The 21,557-nt window shown below is 33.5% G+C and overlaps 1 protein-coding gene across 4 annotated transcripts in view; it reads left to right on the top strand.

The window, feature by feature from the left end:
- The window catches only part of LOC127847111 (uncharacterized), a 110,972-nt gene that overhangs the window by 9,133 nt on the left and 80,282 nt on the right, over positions 1-21,557 (top strand). The window contains exons 2-3 of one of the 4 annotated variants that reach the window (XM_052378737.1): positions 14,703-17,021; positions 17,471-17,579. In XM_052378737.1, the coding sequence (XP_052234697.1) occupies positions 16,574-17,021; positions 17,471-17,579 (557 nt within the window). In that variant the 5' untranslated portion in view covers positions 14,703-16,573. Of the gene's footprint in view, positions 1-14,702; positions 17,022-17,470; positions 17,580-20,060; positions 20,197-21,257; positions 21,419-21,557 lie in introns of those variants that run through there. The other 3 variants (XM_052378736.1, XM_052378740.1, XM_052378739.1) reach the window with 3 other exon arrangements.

Below are 21,557 nucleotides of genomic sequence, written 5' to 3' on the forward strand. Positions count from 1 at the left end.
TCTATTAATCCAATAGCATATTATACACTTTGAGTGATCTTTTTGAAACCATTTTTCATCCGATTGTGTCGGTCAGTCGGACCGATTATCTTATATCACTTGTCGGTCCTTAGAAAAATTTGCCGGTCAGGACCGGCGGACCGACGATTTTGGCGAACCCTGTTTGTTTCTGAGTGGGAAAGGGTTAATTGCTTTATGAACAGACAAACATAAGAAACTAACATGTACATGTATATTGATTTAAATATTGTTAGGATTTTTTTACATCATTTTGTTAATATGCCCTGTATCCAGAAAATTGGGAATTGCTATGTCAATTCACTCTAAATTTAGTTTTATTTGTAAATTTGTAAATTTTGAATTATTCGTCATTAAAGATACATACATATAAACCAGTAAATTCCAAACATAAACATATCATCAAAATGGATATTGCAATTTGTAAACTGTTTTATAGCCTAATCTCTTCTATTTCTAACATCAAAAAGTCAAACAATGTTTTTGGAACAAATTCAGGAAAGAAGATGCCTTTGCTATTTGTATTATTTGTATTATGACCCAATAATGGCTATAAAATCAGCCAGTTAACTAGAAATGGCGTGGCAGAGGCTGAAGCATATCCCTACGCCGCATGTTTGACCCAGGGGCGCCCCAGGGTTGGTAATAGGGCCATGCATAGTTGAGATTGACTGTATTGTCATAAGAGAAGTTCAGTATCAATAAAAAAATGAATCGGTGTTGAAATTAAGAAGTTATGGTAAAAGGCAATTTTGGGTGGGTGTGGCCTATGTGGGCAGGGCGCCCCAGGGTTGGTAATGGAGCCATGCATAATTGAGATTGACCGTATTTTGTCATAAGAGAAGTTCAGTATCATTTAGAAGTGAATCGGTGAACAGGGCCCTCGATCTATCAAATCTGGTCCCCCACCTGAAAAGTATACTTTTTTCCCCTTTTGGGGGGGAAAATTCCCCCGAATTTTTTTTTTTTTTTTTTTAATAGAAAGATGTGTCTCATCTCATGATTATTATATCTCAATTCTATTTCAATTTAATCTTTTCAAACATACTAAATTATGGAAAATGCAATGAATTTAGTGGAAAAAAAAACAAATGTAATAATGAGAGAGTAAGTAAAAAAATCCCTCAAAAAGGGAAACGCCGCGAAAATTCCCCCTCCTAAGGGCTGCGGACCCCTTCCCCCAAAGTAGTGTGAGGGCGCTGGTGTAGAAATGAAGAAATTATAGTAAAAGGCAATTTTGGGTGGGCGTCGTCTATGTGGGCGGGGCGCCCCAGGGTTGGTAATGGGGCCATGCATAGTTGAGATTGACCGCATTGTCATAAGAGAAGTTCAGTATCAATTTAAAGTAAAACAGTGTAGAAATAAAGAAGTTATAGTAAAAGGCAATTTTGAGTGGGCGTGGTCTATGTGGGCGGGGAGCCTCAGGGTTGGTAATGGGGCCATTCATAGTTGAGATTGACCGTATTGTCATAAGAGATGTTCAGTATCAATTTGAAGTAAATCGGTGTACAAATAAAGATGTAATAGTAAAAGGCAATTTTGGGTGGGCGTCGTCTATGTGGGCGGGGCGCCCCAGGGTTGGTTATGGGGCCATGCATAGTTGAGATTGACCGCATTGTCATAAGAGAAGTTCTGTATCAATTTAAAGTAAATCAGTGTAGAAATAAAGAAGTTATAGTAAAAGGCAATTTTGGGTGGGCGTGGTCTATGTGGGCGGGGAGCCTCAGGGTTGGTAATGGGGCCATTCATAGTTGAGATTGACCGTATTGTCATAAGAGATGTTCAGTATCAATTTGAAGTAAATCGGTGTACAAATAAAGAAGTAATAGTAAAAGGCAATTTTGGGTGGGCGTCGTCTATGTGGGCGGGGCGCCCCAGGGTTGGTTATGGGGCCATGCATAGTTGAGATTGATCGCATTGTCATAAGAGAAGTTCAGTATCGATTTAGGGTAAATCAGTGTAGAAATAAAGAAGTTATAGTAAAAGGCAATTTTGGGTGGGCGTGGTCTATGTGGGCGGGGCGCCCCAGGGTTGGTAATGGGGCCATTCATAGTTCGAGGGTTTGGCGCAAAACTATTGTAACTATGATTTTTTCTCAAAACCACTTTCCACTAAAATTGTACATATTTTCATACCCTGCATCCATAAAAAAAATATCACAGTTATATTATTAACATGTACAATTTTATAGTGATCCTGCAAAAATGTTGTATCTAAAATATGTAAAGAATGTATTGCAACACTATTGTATTTCAAGATACATTAGTGTTGCAATAACATATTTGAATCCAAACAAAAAGTCATATTGCAATACTATGGTATCTATAGATACAATAGTGTTGCACATATATACTCAGTAGTTATATATTTTCCTTTTTATTGCAACACTATTGTTACTCAAGATACAATAGTTTTGCAAATTAATTTGCATGTATTTTCATATAAATATATTTTGTGCAAAACTATTGTAACTTGAGTTACAATAGTAATGAACCAAGTTTTACTGCATTTCCAATATATTTTCAGTGTAAATAACATTACCGATGTTTGAATTTACACAGGTACTTAAGTTTAAGTATGGCATTTCTGACTATGATAAATAACATTTTGATGTTTTAATGTATACAGGTACATAAGGCTAGGTATGGTATTTCTGACTATAATAAATTACATTATTAGGATGTTTGAATTTACACGGGTACATTAGTCGAGGAATGGTATTCCTGACTGTGGTAGAAAACATTAAGAATGTTTGAATTTACACGAGTACATTATTCAAGGTATGGTAAATCTGACTGTGGTAAATAACATTAAGAATGTTTAAATTTACACAGGTACATAAGTCAAGGTATGGTATTTCTTACTATGATAAATAACATTAAGGATGTTTGAATTTACATAAGTCACGGTATGGTACTCCTGACTATGATAAATAGCATTTAGGATGTTTGAATTTACACGGGTACTTTAGTCAAGGTATGGTATTTCTGACCATATGATTAATAACATTTAGGATGTTTGAATTGACACAGGTACATTAGTCAAGGTATAGTATTTCTGACAATGATAAATAACATTTAGGATGTTTGAATTTGCACGTGTACATTAGTCAAGGTATGGTATTCCGGACTATGGTAAATAATATTTAGGATGTTTGAAATTACACAGGAACATTATTGAAGGTAGAGTATTTCTGACTGTAGTAAATAGCATTAAGGATGTTTGAATTTACACGGGTACATCTGAGTATGATAAATAACATTTAAGATGTTTGAATTTACACCGGTACATTAGTCAAGGTATGGAATTTCTGATTATGGTATAAATAACTAGGGATACGAGAGGTTACAAATATAATTAACTGGTTAATCTTTTTCAGTAACCGGTCATTAACCGGTTACCGAAACGCCTTATGTAGTTTAAATAATTTTTAGTACGTAAAAAATGTCATACAGCTCGAACCACTCCGTAGAAACAAAAGTTATTTCAAATTTGAAATCGCTTGTGTTGATAACATGCCAGTTTGATAATAAAATGTACTATACAAATTATTTTCATAATTTTGTAAATGTATGCTATATATTTTTTTATTTTTCCTGTGTAAATGCATAGGAGTAAAAAATTAAAGAACTACACAATGTTCATTTTTATGTTTTATTAACTTATTTTTGGTTGGGCCGCTTATATTACGTTTACGTCGTTTCGTTCACAAAAATGGCGTATTCCTTTGTTCGTTCTGTTATATTTAAAACTCAAATTGCCTTAATATAGAAATGTTTTTTTCCTTTCAATGCGACGTAAAGTGGGCTATGTGTGTTCAACGAATCCGCACCTCTTCTTATTCGATAATTGCATACAATGTATTTTGTTGTTTGCATTTTAGCGTTTGTAGACGAAGCTGTATCGTTTGATTTTCATTTTACAATAAAAAATGTGCATAAAATAAAGGACACAAAAGCAAATTAAATTAATTTTGAACGAAATGTATGTTGAATATTTAATATAATCAGTACATTTATTAAATAGCGATGTAACTAAGTATAATGATCTTGAATACTGATAGTTACGTATGTTAGTAAACGTACCATAGCGCACAAATTTTACGCAATTACACGAATACATAATTTAATGGGTTTATTTTAAAAATATTTCTATTTGATGTTTAATAATTTAATTAGTTCATAATTTGCTTTCTTAAATAAAACTTGCATCGGACAGTAATGGTCGTATTGTTGGACGTACATTATCACAATGATATTAATTTTTAACTCGTAAAGATTGTAACTACGAATGCAATTCTTCATAAAATTGTTACTTATAAACACGGTATTTTCGCGAGCAATCAGTGTTGGATATTGGTTAACAAAACATCAAAATAAGCCGTCCAAAGTCTCAACTGTTTTTTATTGCGAGTTCAATAAACGTGGCAATTACGTCTTCGCTAATACCGGTAGATCCCACTCACCGCAGTTCGCTAGTTAAATTTTAGCGAGTCAAAAGACTAATAGTATCAGTTATCAAAACGTACCCCCTATTTGTTATCACAAAGGTATTGATTAATTGCTTTATTACTTTGTTGACATGTTATTTATTACCGGCAATGGTGCGGCCTGTTGTTCTTACAAGTCGCCAGCGCAAGTTGGCAGTATGCCACACGAAAAAAGTAAACAAGTACGAATTATTCCATGAAAAAAGCAACATAATCAAATATTTTTTTCTAGGTTAACCTTTTCCGAAAATGTAAACGATTAACTGGTCGTTTCAGAAGGTTAACCGGTTAGCCGGTTTACTTCTTGCATCCCTATAAATAACATTAAGGATGTTTGAATTTACACGGGTATATTAGTCAAGGTATGGTATTCCTGACTATGATAAATAACATTTAGGATGTTTGAATGTAAACGGGTACATTCGTCAAGGTATAGTATATCTGACTATGATATAACATTAAGGATATTTGAATTTACACAGGACATATTAGCCAAGGTATGGTATATCTGACTATTATAAATAACATACAGGATGTTTGAATTTACAAGGGTACATTGGTCAATGTATGGTATTTCTGACTATGATAAGTAACATTTAAGATGTTTAAATTTACATGGGTACATGAGTAAATGTATAGTATTGCTGGCTATGATAAATTACATTTAGGATTTTTGAATTTACATGGGTACATTAGTCAACGTATGGTATTGCTGACTATGATAAATAACATTTAGGATGTTTGAATTTACACCGGTACATTTGTCAAAGTATGGTTTTCCTGACTATGATAAATTACATTAAGGATGCTTGAATTTTAACACCGGTACATTTGTTAAGGTATGGTACTCCTGACTATGATAAATAGCATTTAGGATGTTTGAATTTACACGGGTACATCAGTCAAGGTGTGGTATTCCAGACTATAATAGTAAATAACATTAAGGATGTTTGAACTTACACAGGTACATTAGTCAAGGTGTGGTACTCCTGACAATGATAAATAGCATTTAGGATAATTTTACACAGGAACATCAGTCAAGGTATGGTACATTATTTAAGGTATGGTATTTCTGGCTATGGTAAATAGCATTTAGGATGTTTACATTTACACAGGTTTATAAAGCAAGGCATGGTATATCTGACTATGATAAATAACATTTAGGATGTTTACATTTACACCGGTACATAAGTCAAGGTATGGTATTTCTGATTATGGTACATAACATTTAGGATGTTTGAATTTACACTTGTAAATTAGTCAAGGTATGGTATTCCTGACTTTGATAAATAACATTAAGGATGTTTGAATTTAAACGGGTACATTAGTCAAGGTATGGTATATCTGACTATGATAAATAACATTTAGAATGTAAGAATTTACACGGGTACATTAGTAAAGGTATCATGGCATTCCTTACAGTGGTAGATAACATTTAGAATGTTTCAATTAACACGGGTTTATTTGTCAAGGTATGGTATATCTGACTATGATAAATAACATTTGGGATGTTTGAGTTTACACGGGTACATCTGAGTCAAGGTATGGAATATCTGACTATAAATAAAAACATTTCGGATGTTTGAATTTACACTGGTACATTAGTCAAGTTACGGTATTTCTGAGTATGGTAACTAACATTTAGGATATTTTAATCACATGGGTACATTAGTCAAGGTATGGTATTCCTGACTATGATAAATAGCATTTAGGATGTTTGAATTTACACGGGTACATCAGTCAAGGTATGATATTTCAGACTATGGTAAATAACATTAAGGATGTTTGAATTTACACAGGTACATATTAAGTCAAGGTGTGGTATATCTGACTATGAAAAATAACACTCAGGATGTTTGAATTTAAACGGATACATTATTCAAGGTATGGCATATTTGACTATGATAAATAACATTTTGATGATTGAATTTACAAGGGTACATTAGTCAAGGTATGATATTTCTGACTATGATGAATAACATTAAGGATGTTTGAGTTTACACGGTCGGGTACATCAGTCAACGTATGGTATTGCTGACTATGATAAATAACATTTAGTACAATTAAGTTAAATGTACACGGGTGTTGGTGTTTTATCAGTACCGATATGGTTTCATGAGTTAAATCTGATGCAACGACCAAGAAATTCAAAGGAGGATTCTGTTGAATCAAATTGAAATGGGAAAAAGACAGAGACCTCATAAGGGGCCTTTTCACAGATTTTGGCATGTATTGAAGATTGTCATTAAATGCTTTATATTGATAATTGTAAACATTGGATCAACAAAGCTCCAGTAAAACAAGAATGAAATAAAAAAAGAAGAAAAAAAACAGTAACCCTCAGCTGAGCTGGAATCACTGACCCCTGGAGTCCTGGAGTAAACGTCTACCGCTAAGACCACTCGGCCATCTGTGCTTATACAATGATTGATGTATTTGATATTTTATATACCGTAAGCAATCCTCGTAGATTAACAAAATATAAAAACAACAACAGAACTCTCCAAATTATTCATTTGTTTCCTGTTGCAACGCTTTATAATTTCAGGTTTTTAAATTGTCAAAAGATGCATAATGGATAATTTAGAGCATCGTAATTGTTCCGAATTTTACTGTTTCCTCACCAAATATCATAACTATAACGAAAATTTGCAAATCTGAAACAACTTTTTTTTATTTTTTCAATTTACCAAAACGTGAAAAAGGCACATTTAATGCTTTGCAAAGCTCATGCCATTCCATTGGTGTCCAACATACATTCTTCTTTCTCCTCCTTTATGAAAATTTTGTATGAAAGTTACTGATGAAGTAATGTTTATATGTTAGCATTAAGTATCATTTTAATGTTTTGGATTTTTTGTTTTGTTTGTTTATAATGAAGTTATGGACCTAAACATTAGAAATATAGGAATAGTGTGTAATTATAACAATACATGTTTTAATTGCATAATGCAGACTTTTAATTCACATATCAATTGCCAATTATTTCACAAGTTCTGCAATTAAATGACTGTCTTTATACATTATTTGATTATAACTATGGCATTTTAGTATAATGGCATACAATGGGAATTAAACAAATCTTTGCTAAATAAAAAAAAATAAGATTAAGGAAATAACATATTTCAATTTTATATTAAAGGTACTTAAGGTAAATCTACTTTTGTAAATATTAAAGATACCTATCATATCAAGACTTAAGTGTTTATTTTCACTTGCAACTGTTATGTGGCATTGTATCAATGATTATTGATATTATTATCATAATACACTCATTTAAATTTGTTTATTTTGATGGAATGTTATTTTGTAAGATACCAGTCTTGTCAGTTGTAAGTACCTGGCCAGTCATGGTGTGCATTTTCTACTGTAACAGTTGAAATGAAACCAACCGTCCATCGAAGTATACTTAATTTAATGTCATTAAAAGATTTCTTCCCTTCTTTATAATTACATTATAAAATTAAGGTTATAAACAAAAGGACATGTCCATTAAAAATCTTCCTTTATAGTTACAATATTTCTTGGATATGTCAAAACCATCAATTTTAGATAAAAACTTAGTGCAAAAGTAATGTATCTTTAGATACAATAGTTTTGCACCAAATTATATTGGCTAAAAAGGAATAAATTTTAACGCAACAGTATTGTATCTTGATATTAATCAAATACATTTAAATGAATCAATATTTAAACAAATTGTTAACTGTTATGTTTAAATACAGTTATTTACTACAAGTTTTAGCCTGGTTTTTATCAGGAAGTGAAAATTAGGGAAACAAGGATGTTTTTTTGATCTCCTGTAAAATTCTAAAAATGTGAGTTACAATAGTTTTGCGCCAAACCCTCGAGTTGAGATTTACCATATTGTCATAAGAGATGTTCAGTATCAATTTGAAGTAAATCAGTGTAGAAATAAAGAAGTTAATGTAAAATAACATTAAATAATGAGTGAAAATCTCTGACCCAGCCCCACCCCAACCCCCATAACTTTTGACCCAGGGGTCAGATCAAAATTCCAAATAGTGCAGGGTCGCACACATGCTCATAGCTACCATGTGTGTAAGTTTCAAGGTTCTAGTGCTTATAGTGTAGGAAGAGATAGTAGCCAGGACAGACGGACAGACAGACAGACGGACAGACGCTGGAGATAACCACAATATCCCCATGCTTTTCAAAAAGCGTGGGGATAAAAAGCCCTTTCATTTTTCATGCAATATTGATCGTTCCCTTTTACGTACCTTAATTGATTGAAAACACACTGCAGGTTTATTTAATGCTTGGGGATTGAGCTATAGCCTCCAAATATGGAGAAAAAAGCATATAAATAGTAAATATTGAGATAACTTTAAAGTGATATAACTGATACCAGAATGAAAATCTTAGGAGAAGTTTTATGGTCGGGTTGGGGTGGGACTGCATGAATTCATAGAAATTTTTGTTAAGGGGGTGTAGCCTTTTGTCTTATTCTATATTAAACAAAAATCCCCTCACTTTAAACAATTTTGAATGTCCTGCACAATAATTTATGAACTTCGACTGATCATTATGTTTGAAGCTGTAGAGTTCTCTTGCTGTAATTTTTAAAATACAAGCACAGCTACAAGTTTGACCCATGATATAACTTAGATCATAGATGTTAATTAACCTGTCTCCCCTCATTATGTTGAACTGACATGATCACTGGTTGTCAGTCATTGAATATGGGCCATTAAAGCATCACTTAGAGCCATAATGTGAATTATAATGCTAGCTGTCTCAGGCCTTCAGGGGGGGGGGGGGGCTCAGTAATCATTGTTATATAAAGCTTTTGTTTTTGTGCAGGAATGGAGGTAAAATGATCTTTCGTTTAAGTGTTTGAACAGGCTGTTGTGGATTGGTAGGTGTGTTTGTGTGCATTGCAATTTAGAGGTTGTATTTTTTTTTCTTGGTTATGCATTAGTTTTAGAAATTGCCATGAAAATGTAATGCAATTTGATCTTTATGTATTTTTTTACCAATAAATTGTGCTTTTGCTTTGGAAAAAAATGCAAACTCCATATTAAAGCAGAAATATTTCATGAAGTTTAAGGGCTTAGTCAAGTGTGTTGTGTAAATGTAAATTGTATTTGTGTCTAGAGTAAAAGTACATACTCTCAGTAAACGTTTGCAGACATCAAACAATCTTTCATGCAATTATATGCTTGAGTGTATTGTGTTGTTTGAATGTATGCCTTTATCGTTAGTGCTTCACAGTTGTAATTCATAGACGTTTTGCCAATTTGTACGAGCTTTTTTGAGTACTTGTGTTGTGCAATTTTTATTTATGATGTCTAGCAGCTGTAAATACTTACTGCAATGTTGCGCCGGGGGACAATAATTGTTTTCTGAAGTGTTGTTTCTTGGCTTTGTCAAGAACAAATTGTCAATTGTCAAAATTTAGCCTTATATTCAGTTTACATAACAAAACTCCTGACTTAGAATTGTGATAAGATTATTGGTCATTTATTGATAGTTACAAAAAATGGGCAAATAATAAGGAGTAATAATTTAACCCTTTGCATGTTGGGAAATTTGTCGTCTGCTAAAATGTTGTCTGCTGAATTTCTAAAATTAGCATTTTCTTCGATTTTTTTCAAAAAAAAATACTATAACAATGGCAAACAGTTTGGATCCTGATGAGTTCGGTTTCAGCACTGAAAGAGTTAACACAAATTTGTATAATGGACGTAGTGTTTTAACTACTGAAATCACCCAATCAAGCAAGTTGAAACACTTATCTGACAGAACATTCAATTTCATGCAGCATGCAAGCTAGTTACATGACAAAAATTGTAAACCAAACAGTTTGGAGTATTTGTTTTGCGGTTGTAAACAGTGTTCCTGACTGAAATCAATGTGCAATTACTTGAAAATCATTTATTTATTAGTATACACCAAGGAAGTTGTAGAATATTTGCGGAAAACTTAAGAATTTTATTTCATTTTGTGTCTTTGAGTGGTAACGGAAATTGCTGATCGTATAGATATATTGATAGACGTAGGCCAAAAGACAGAATGGCTTCATATTTCAAGTGAATCAGCCTTGAAATTGTCACTTAATTAAATGACGAGCAGAATTTCATACATTTATCAACCAGTTATAGTCAGTAACATTAAAATCTTTGGGTGTAGTTATCTTGTTTTTAGGAACGATCAATAATTTCTGTTAGTTATCGAAAAATTTCACTGGATGAGTTTTCGTTGAAATTCTTATGTTTTCCGCACATATTCTACCACTTTCTTGTAGTATACCAATATGTAGGGTAAATGATTTTAAAGTAATATTCCCTTGATTTTGGTCAGGAACTCTTTATATAATTGCTTTAAAAAATACACCTCAAATTTAGCTCATAAAAAAACCCACATATTTTAGTTTATCCTTTTTTTCAATAGTTTCTTTAATTCCCTATTACTTCGAACACCCACTTATTTTGGAAATTATGACACAATCATATTAATCTTCAGTTATTTCTTTGTATTTAAATAAATCTATCACATAATTTATTTTTGGTAAAAAAATGTAAATGCAGTAGATTCCACTTAATTGAATATCGGATAATCAGATAATACGGTTAATTGAATAGAAATTGAAAACATCAAACCATTTGCATCTCTTCCCATTGTAAAAGCATGGCCTAATCTGATAAGAAATATGGCGTATTCCGATTATTTGAAGAGCCAATTATCGATTGCACACTATAATCCAGCGTAGAATCTTATAAATCTCCAAGGATACACATTGTATCAACGATTTTGACATTAACATGCTCCATAGACTGCCTCTGTTTTCATTTCACACCATGCATGTATGCAGTGTCTGTCAAGCGTCACGTGACTAACAGGTGTAGTATGCGGGCCAAGTACATTTCAAACACTGGAGTGTCCGGATAAAACTGACGCAAAGTTGTCAGGCGCAAACTTTTGAATGCAAACTGTCTAGTAACACACTTCAACAGTTTGTTGCCGATTAGAAACAATTTAGAGTTTGTTGCTGATAAGAAACAAACTGTTGACATGTCTTGCTCAACAGTTTGCAATAGGTGATGGAATGTGACACTATATTCTCAGTTCGTGTATATAAACCTAGTGTTTTTCCCAGGCCATTTTAGCGTGGCGAAAAGCCACGCCGCCCTCCCGGATTGCCACTCTGCCCTTTTCAAAGGCAAATTTCGCCACGCGCCCTTGTTTTCAAAGGCAAATTTCGCCACGCACCCTTATTGATAACATCTTTATTGCATTACGATCTAACTTGGTCCACAAAATCAGCTTCCTTGATTGTCTGTGACGCTCCGACTGTGCTTGATTTACTGGAGAGTCGTTCAACGTCTAATCGACTATATTAATTGAGCAGATTTAATCTATTACAGTGCTCGATTTATAGGTAGGTCTTACTGACTGCTCGAAAGCTGTGAATTAGTCATGCGTGAATAACCCCGTGTCAGTATCAATCGATAATGCCGGAGGCTATGTTATACCAAGCGCACTTTTCGGTCGGCAATGTGTACTCCTCCACGATAAAATCAATACTTCGGAGACTTTTGATGAAAAACTCAATGTTATTCTCATGGCAATTGTGCATTGCATGCATTATTCAGTTATATCAAAACATATATTTTTACGCATAATTACATTTAAAATCACAAACAAATTTATTCTTTATCGTTTTTTTCTTTAAGATAATTAGATCTAATTATTGAAATAATTACTGAGACGTATAGTAATTAAACAAAATGCTAATCGCGTATACGATTTAACGTTGATATGCGCACCTGTCGCTTACATCATTTGACATTTTATCAACATGGCGGACTATACAGAATTAAATTGTGACTCGGCAAAAATGGCAAATAATGTCGTAAACGATCGAATTAACGATGGAGATTATACATTAAGAAGGAATTAATGAAATGTCTGTGATAATCAACGATGCATATAAATGTTTTAGACAGCAACATTATTTATTTATTTGTAATCTACTCGGTGGATGTATGTCACGGAAACGAGTGTTTGCATATTGTTAGCGATCAATTTACTCGCAATGTTATTTTAAACATCTGTCAAGATTATTGTTAGAAAATGGGATAAGACAAATGTGGTTTCATTTATATGTTAGTGGATCTGTGTATAATCAGATTCATATGCATATATTGCTTTATTATGTTTGTCGTGCTGTACAGTTTATTGAAACAGCATGGAACTTAAATGTAAATTGCAAGATAAATATATTAATATAAATCATAGTGAGTTAAATACATCTATTACCATTAAATGTGCTTGTTTATATGTTATTTTTTCCACAACTGCTTCTGATGCGATTATAATTGTTTCCCCGTAATTCAGGTATTCAGGTAACGTTTTTGCCCTTTTTTGCCTAATCTGCGCGCTAAAATGCCCTTTTTTTAAAGTAATGCGCCATGCCCCTTTGCCCTCCTGGGAAAAACACTAAAACCTACACAACTGTGTCACAGTAAACATATCTAAACACGGCGTCGAACAAACAAAAATGCACCGATCTCAGCCTTGCTGACAAATATGATGTCATCAAACTGCTGGATCAGAAAATGCCGCAGACACAAATAGCTTTACTTGAAAATGTTTTCACTCAGTATAAAGTCTGAATAGTGGCTGAATATACTGGAAAAAAGGCTATTATGCTTATTTAAATTAAAAACAAAAATACTACTTAAACATCATTATCTAGGTATTTTCTGATCAAAAGTGGTATTTATAGTTAGTAAAGAAGATACATTTTTAAGAATAAACATCAGAATTATAAATGTTTTGTAGAATAAGTGCATTTTATCCAGTAGTCTCATAGTACCAGTTTTGGGTTAGAAAACCAATACACTGTAACTCCAATATAACGCGGATGACGGGGTCCAAGCCACGCAACAGCGGTATAAACGGACAGCCTTATAAGTTTTGAGCTTATTTATTTAAGGGGCTATAAAAACAGGTATAGTATAGCCTATAATATAGGTCCTGTGTATTGTCATGCTGTGTTGTCATCCGCAAATACATGCATATAAACCGAATCGAACTTTAACAGTATACATACCGCTTTTCTAATGTGCACATTTATCCGATAATCAAATATAATTACATCACTTACGAAAAAATAATGTTTAACATTTATGACACGAAATATGTTTACAAACTTCTTAAACAAATTCATATGCCTACGCCATTTTTTAGAAAAATTAGTACAGTGCATTATGGGACACAGCTTTCATTGGACGAGCGAATTTAAATTTAGATTGAATGCAATACGATACATGTACAAAGAAATGTTTTATTGCGTCATACGCAGCATGTAAAAAACGTGCTTTCCGTGGACTTTCTGATAACGGGCAAAAATTTAAGTGCATCTCGGTTAACTATTACACTGCGTTAGCATGTAAATAAATCGTCAGGATTTTTAAATTTATTTTCCGTATACGTACTGAAACATTAAACACACACAAAGATATGTGTGTAGCATATAATAAACGATAACACACTTACACAGCCATAGTTTATACAATGAAATACAATTCACGATAAATACAAAACATAAACAGGTAATCGTTTTAAATAACTTTAATTTGATAATTATTCCGCTTGCACTTGCCTTATTGAAATTAGCGCACCGAATCGCTCTGATAGGGAATACATGTAATAAACACTGACTTGCAAGTTTTCACACCTTTATTGGCATTACACAACAGATTAACACCAATTAGCTGTCGAGTGTCGTTAAACCTCTAATCGATTAAAATCAGTTAAACGGACGGAAAAAGCAATCAAGCTGTGATCGCCGGCTTCTTTGAATTTATGAAAATAAATGAAGTTGCATAACATGAATTTGAATCAGAAAAGAAAGGTTGGAGAAAAAACGGGATCCAAGGATCACCCACGTTATATTGGACACAGCGTTATAACGGACCGCACTATATTGGAGTTACAGTGTAGCATTATTTTAAAGTTTGCAACCCCTTGTTCGGAAAAAAAATCATAAAAAATATAATTTGCGGAGTAGTTCAATTAAAGAAAACAGAACATGTTTTCTGAAACCCTAAATAATATTCCTGCAATCATTTGTCATCAAAAACATATGTTTTAAAAAAGTCATTGGGTTATGCTAATCTAAGATATGTTACGCAAGTTGATAGGTATTTACAAAAAATTCTTTCAGAACATCTGGAGCAATCAATAGCAGAACCTGCTAATACCAAGGTAAAATGTGAGGAGCTCCATTGTGATTATTTCCTGAATCCAAAGAGAGCTTCAGAAGAATCCACACATGGTCATGAGCATGGAATTGATGTAAACAAGGGAGACAACATTTCTGCAGACTGTTCCTTTGGTTATCCTGCACATTTCCTGCCAGTAAAGAAAACTTGCTTACCACAGATTCACGCTATATCTCACCCACCCGAATCTTATGAACTGTCTAAAGTGCTTATTAAAGACAAGTATTGTATAAATGTTCGTGAAAAAAAGTTGGGTGATCTTGACTTGCCTCCTGCCATCAGCGATATAGAGAGTTATGAGCTTTCTAAGGATGAAGAAAGTAACTGCTCAAGAAGTGAGCATTGCCCTGAACAATTGTCTGAAACTGCTGACACTTCAAATGAACCAAAAACTGAAATAGCAAACAAAGACCATCTGAGTACAGAGTATGTTTTAGAGTTTCAAAATACAAGTTGTTCTGACTTTGCATCAATCAAAAGAGTTCCTAAATATCTTACAAAACCAGTAGCAAGTTCTGACAGTCTGTTCGTGAATTTAGACTCTCAGTCGCTTTATTCTTTGTCAGGAGAAGCAAGCAGTGATTTATGCACCAAGAATTCTGTTGAAGGAAAGGTAGAATCTGATGACACAGGTCTTGGATCGGATGAAAAAGAAAAAGACACTGAACCAGAAGCTATTGATTTAAGTACAGATGTATGTTTGTATGAAGTCGGAATACATAATTACAGCATTGTTGAAAGAAAAAACTCGCTAGATTATGAGCATTTCCAAAATTCATTTAATGAAAACAATGTTCTTTTAGTACATGATATACAGAATATTGACAATGCAGTGCATGATAGTAAATTCTCAGCTGCTCATGATGACTATGTAAAAGAAAATGTTGAACTGAAAGAAGCTGTAAATGATATACTTGTGGATGAAAGTATTGGACAATGCAATGAACCTAATGCCAATCTGGATTTAACTTCAAATGAACACAAAACTGATGTGTTGTTTACTACTCAAAACAACCAACTTCACGGAACAGCACAGGAATACTTACAGAAATCAGGAAAAGTTAATCTAGAATGTTATAGTACTGCTGAAAACACCGTTCATGTGACACCAGAAACTGTACAAGATCAACTTGTTCATTCTTATGACCAAAGCACAGTAAAATCATCGGAAAAAGACAATAATGTGTCTGCTGAAAGCCAAATAATTAAAGAGAAAGTAAATGATTTCAGTGACTCATGTTTAAACATTTTCATCAAAAATGATGATAGGCAATCTAGACTTTTAGGCAAACCTCGCAGTTCATCTCTGATACGGACTTTTCAGACTCAGCGATCCGAAAGTGTTGGTTCTGGTTGTGAATCATTCTACTCGCTCGACAATAACAGCTTTACTGGCTCCCCTGTGGCGGCTAGAATTAAAAAGACATTGACTTGGACGCCAAGGGTCCTGTCAGAGAACAAGTTTGCAAGTAGCCTAAGTACAGGCACCTTTTCAGATGCTGCTAGCTTTTATACTGCTGAAACAAGTGGCACATTTTACTCAGCATTGTCATTTCAACATGAGAGTTCTGAAAATACGGAACAGTTTCAGACTTGCGAAGACCTCCAGGCTGTTCAAGATGTGGTAGAGGAGGATAAGGAAGAAAGGTCTAAGTTGTTTAGAGCCAAAACTGTCTTAAATAGAGGGTGCGAATTTGTACGTTCCAAGTTTAAAAATCACTTTCAGAGGTTGCCAAATTTTGTCAATAGGACATCATTGAGTTCTGGTGTATTGTCTGTAAAATTCTGTCATCGTGGTTGTGGATTTTCCTGTATGCAGCCTGGAAGGGATAATTCACTGTACAACATAACAGAACAGTGTTTTCATCAAGGCTTAGGAATAAGGGGTAATAATTTAGATTCAGGAATACAAGAGGATCCCATTGAGATGACAAAACTTGCACCAGAAAATAAAAGTCATGCTGAGGTTATGGCACTTAAACAAGACTTACAGATAACTGCAGGAGCTGTTAGACCAGACAATGGAAAACCTGAAAATACTAGTGTGGGATTGGGGCGAGAATATGACCAATGTGTCAATGAATTAGAGCCAGATGTAGACAGAGATGCTGGCAGAAGGGTTGGTCCTCCAGGAGTGAAGATCAGGAGGAAACTTGTTGGGAATGTTGTGAAACCAAGTGTGGATGCTCATGAACTGTTACAGCTGACAGAGAACTTTGATGACGACCTAATGGAGTCAAGCGATGATGCGTTTGAAAAAGGTAGGTAAAGAAACAGTTTTTTTGCTTTGATACTTCTGGTGCTTGATATTTCACCTTGCCTGAATTCATTTGAACATGCTTGTTTTTGATGATTCCATAGTAACTTGTTATTGTTGTATCGGTCATTCGAAAAACTTTTAAATAATAATGATATGAAAAAAATTCCACTGTCAGACATCATCAGCCATAAAACTCTTTTTTTCTGGACTTCATAGCATTGGGTTAGTTTGAAGACTAAAAATTGATCATTATAAGAATTGAAATGCTGAAAATTTTGATATTGAAATGCTGATTAAAAAAAGTGCAATAAAAGCTGAAAGTGTATTCTCTGATCAGCCTGTGCAGACAGGCAGGGAATAATCTGAGACAAAAACTCATTGCACATGCATGAAGCCCCATTTTCTCAGAGCCAGACTGGAATGGAATATGAGTTAAAAATTGTTTTGTAGATGATGCAACACGAGAGCCAAAACAATATTTGAAGAGTGAAGACTTGAAGAGTGAAGACCATCGTTGTGGAGAATATGATGAACACGACGGGGCGTCTCTGTCAGAGAGGTACGTTTCTCAGATCCATAATTGTGATATTTATCAGTTTGGGTTGTAAAGCATTTATTGGGTGTTCTTGCTTGTTTTTCTCATGTTTTTGAAGGAAGACATTTCTTTAAAAGAAAACCTCCCTATATTTTCTATTTTGCCTGTATTAACATTTTTTTCTATAATCGTCTGTGAATTTTGTTTGCCTTAAATTGTATGTTGATATTGTTATTGCATGCTTTGCAGGATGTAAAATATTGTAATTGTGATATTTCTCAGTCTTTATGTGGGGATATTAATGTTATTGCGATATTTATCAGTCTAAATGGGGGAGATTATTGTTTGTGTGATATTTCTCAGTCTAAATGGGGGAGATTAATGTTATTGTGATATTTATAAGTCTCAATGAGGGAGATTAATGTTATTGTGATTTTTCTCAGTCTAAATGGGGGAGATTAATGCTATTGTGATATTTATCAGTTGTAATGGGGTAGATTAATGTTATTGTGATATTTCTCAGTCTAAATGGGGGAGATTAATGTTATTGTGATATTTATCAGTCTTCATTGAGAATATTAATGTTATTGTGATATTTATTAGTCTAAATGGGGAAATTAATGTTATTGTGATATTTATCATACAGTCTTAATAGGGAAGATTAATGTTACACTGTAACTCCAATATAAAGCGCTCCGTTATAACGCTGAATCCAATATAACGCGGATGGTGCTTGGATCCCATTTTTTCTCCAACCTTCCATTTGATTTCTGATTCAAATCCGTATTATGCAACTTCATGTATTTTCAGACAATTCAAAGATGGCGGCAATCACAGTCATGTTGATTGCTTTATACAACCGTCCGTTTAATCGATTATAATCGCCTCGAGGTTAAACAACACCGACAGCTAATTGGTGTTAATCTGTTATGTAATGTCAATAAAGGTGTGAAAAACTCGCGTGTCAGTGTTTATTACATGTATTCCTCATCAGAGCGGTTCAGTGCGATAATTTCCATAAGTTAAGTGCAAGCGGGATAGATATACAATTCAAGTAATTCAAAACGATTGAAACATTCTTACTTTGATATGGTTGCAGTTTGACTATATTAAATGAGCGGCTGTGAAATATACTGCCTACTGTATAAAACAACTTTTCCTGTCATTTCATTATCATTCTAGTATTATGTCATGTAATCTTTCAGTTCGTGTATAAGAAATTAAATAATGCAGACGATTTATTTACATGCGAACGCAGTGTACCGGCAATTGTTAACAGAGTTTCACTTTCATTTTCGCGCGGTATCAGAAAGTCCCCGGGAAACACGTTTTTTGCATGCGTATGACGCAATAAAACAATTTTTTGTACATGAGTCGTATTGCATTCAATCTAAATTTAAAGTCGCTCGTCCAATGAAAGCTCTGCCCCATAATGCACTGTACTCTTAACACTTCTGAAAATGGCATATATGCGTACGGTTGTGTTTACGAATTTCTTAAACATATATCGTCATTAATGTTCAAGATTATTATTTTTTAAGTGATGTTGCAATTTTATTGGATTATCGGATAAATGTGCACATAAGAAAAGCGGTATGTATACTATCGATATCGACTTATCGATACGATTCGGTTTATATGCATGTATTTGCGTCAACACAGCATGGCAATATACATGACCTATATTATAGGCTATTCTATACCTGTTTTTTTTTATAGCGCCCTGAAGTAAATGAGCTCAGAACCTATAACGCGGATCCGTTATAACGCTGTTTCGCGGCTTGGACCCCATTGACCGCGCTATATTGGAGTTACAGTGTATTGTAATATTTATCAGTCTAAATGTGGGAGATTAATGTTATTGTGATATTTCTCAGTCTTAATGGGGGGAGATTAATGTTATTGTGATATTTATCAGTCTTAATGTGGGAGATTAATGTTCCTTTGATATTTATCAGTCTTAATGTGGGAGATTAATGTTATTGTGATATTTCTCAGTCTTAATGAGGGAGATTAATGTTATTGTGATATTTATCAGTCTTCATGGGAGAGATTAATGTTATTGTGATAATTCTCAGTCTGTAAAATAGATTTCTGTAGTTGTGGTTATGTTAACAAGAGAGGTCATTGTGATTTTGATATTTAACAATGGGGTAGCCATCAATGTTAAAGATAGATTACTGTGGTATCGATATTTGATATTTGTTATATTGGTCAATATTTACTCGGGAAGTTTCTTAGATTATGATATTTTTCTTGATTAAGTGGGAATATTACTGTGATTGTAATATTTATTATTTTTGAGAGGATATCTGTTGTGATATTCATCAATTTACCAATTTTAACATGGGAGATTACTGCGATTATAGTACTTATCAATGTGAAGGGGAGGTTAGTGTGGTTGTGATATTTATCAATATTAGTGGGAGATTACGTGATTATAATATTTATCAAATGTGAACAGAAGGTTATTTCCCATGTTTCTGGTTAGAGCTTGTGACTCATGTCACTGAATAGCTGTATGTTGGTTGCAAAGTTAGTCTAGTGTTGTAAAGTTTAACGAAAGTTGTAATATTAAGAAATTGTTGCTATGTGTTAACCTGGCTTGCAATTCATGCGGCTGCTGCCTGTGATGATTGAAGTAAGTTATCATATTAGAATGAGCTGTGAATAATAATGTTATGTGAGTGAATGGTTTTCGATATGTGAAGCCCAAAACCATGCACTTTGATTGTATGTTGGTGGGAAAATATAATATTTTAAAGGGATCTTTTCACGGTTTTGTAAATTGACAAAATTGAAAAAAGTTGTTTCAGAATGGCAAATTTTCGGTTCAGTTATGATATTTGTGAGGAAACAGTATTACTGAACATTTGCCATGATCTAATATAGCCATTATATGCATCATTTGACGATTTTAAAACCTAAAAATTATAAAGCGTTGCAACGCGAAACAATTGAATAATTTGGAGAGTTCTGTTGTTGTTGTTTAAATTTGTGAAACTACGAATATTGCTTATATAACGTATCAAATACGCCAGTATGTATGCTTGGCAGGATAGCTCAGTTGGCTAATGCGTTTTTACTTCAGGATTCCGGGGGTCACTGGTTTGAGCCCTGCTGCGGGCTACTTTCTTTTCCTTTTTTAAATTTTATTTTTGATATTTTATTGGAGCTTTTAAAATTTAATGTTTACATTAATCAATATAAAGCATTTAATGACAAACTTCAAAACATGCCAAAATCTGTGAAAAGGCCCCTTTAACATATTATAATGTTTTTGCGTCATGAGATAATTAATAAGAAGTAAAAGAATTTAGGCATGGATGTTTGACTTCAGAAGTTTAAAGATAATTTTTTTCTTTAAAAAAAATGTTTTTGCATACATTTCCTCTCTCTTGTGCATCATATGATAATAATGATATTTCATGAGTGGATATATTTTGGCAATCATTTTAAGTGGCTTCTGGCATATTTGAGCTGATTTTTCAACGTTCATTTTGTAAATAAGTTCATGACTTGTGCAAATGAACTATGAAAAGAATGTTTAAATGCAATGAAGAAGTGTGGGAGGGGTGGGAGTTCCCTTTTAAACTCGTGTTTGACTCAGCAATTATCTTAACTGCATGTTGTAAACCACCTCAGATGGATAACCCCGTGTCAGATTTCTGCCATAAACTTTATAAAATTTATGAAAACTGTGATAGGGGTCTGTTGTAAATGTGTCATTTCTTAAATTATTGATATCCAATTACGGTATATGCTGGTAAAACCCTTTTGGAATTAATGAGAGTTTCATTTATGCTCTGTGCCTTACAGCTGTTTACTTTGGGATTTACATGCAAGATTTCATGCAACTGAATGTAAGTAATGTTTGTTTAAAATATCAGAGTAATTGTCCTAAGGGATTTTTAATAAGAATTAATTGTCTGATTTTACTCCTTTTATAGACTTTTCATCAATGCATCTTAATCAAAATTACCGAAAAAATCCTTTTACTAC

The sequence above is a fragment of the Dreissena polymorpha genome, chromosome 10, assembly GCF_020536995.1.
Source record: "Dreissena polymorpha isolate Duluth1 chromosome 10, UMN_Dpol_1.0, whole genome shotgun sequence".
Taxonomy (NCBI): Eukaryota; Metazoa; Mollusca; class Bivalvia; order Myida; family Dreissenidae; genus Dreissena; species Dreissena polymorpha.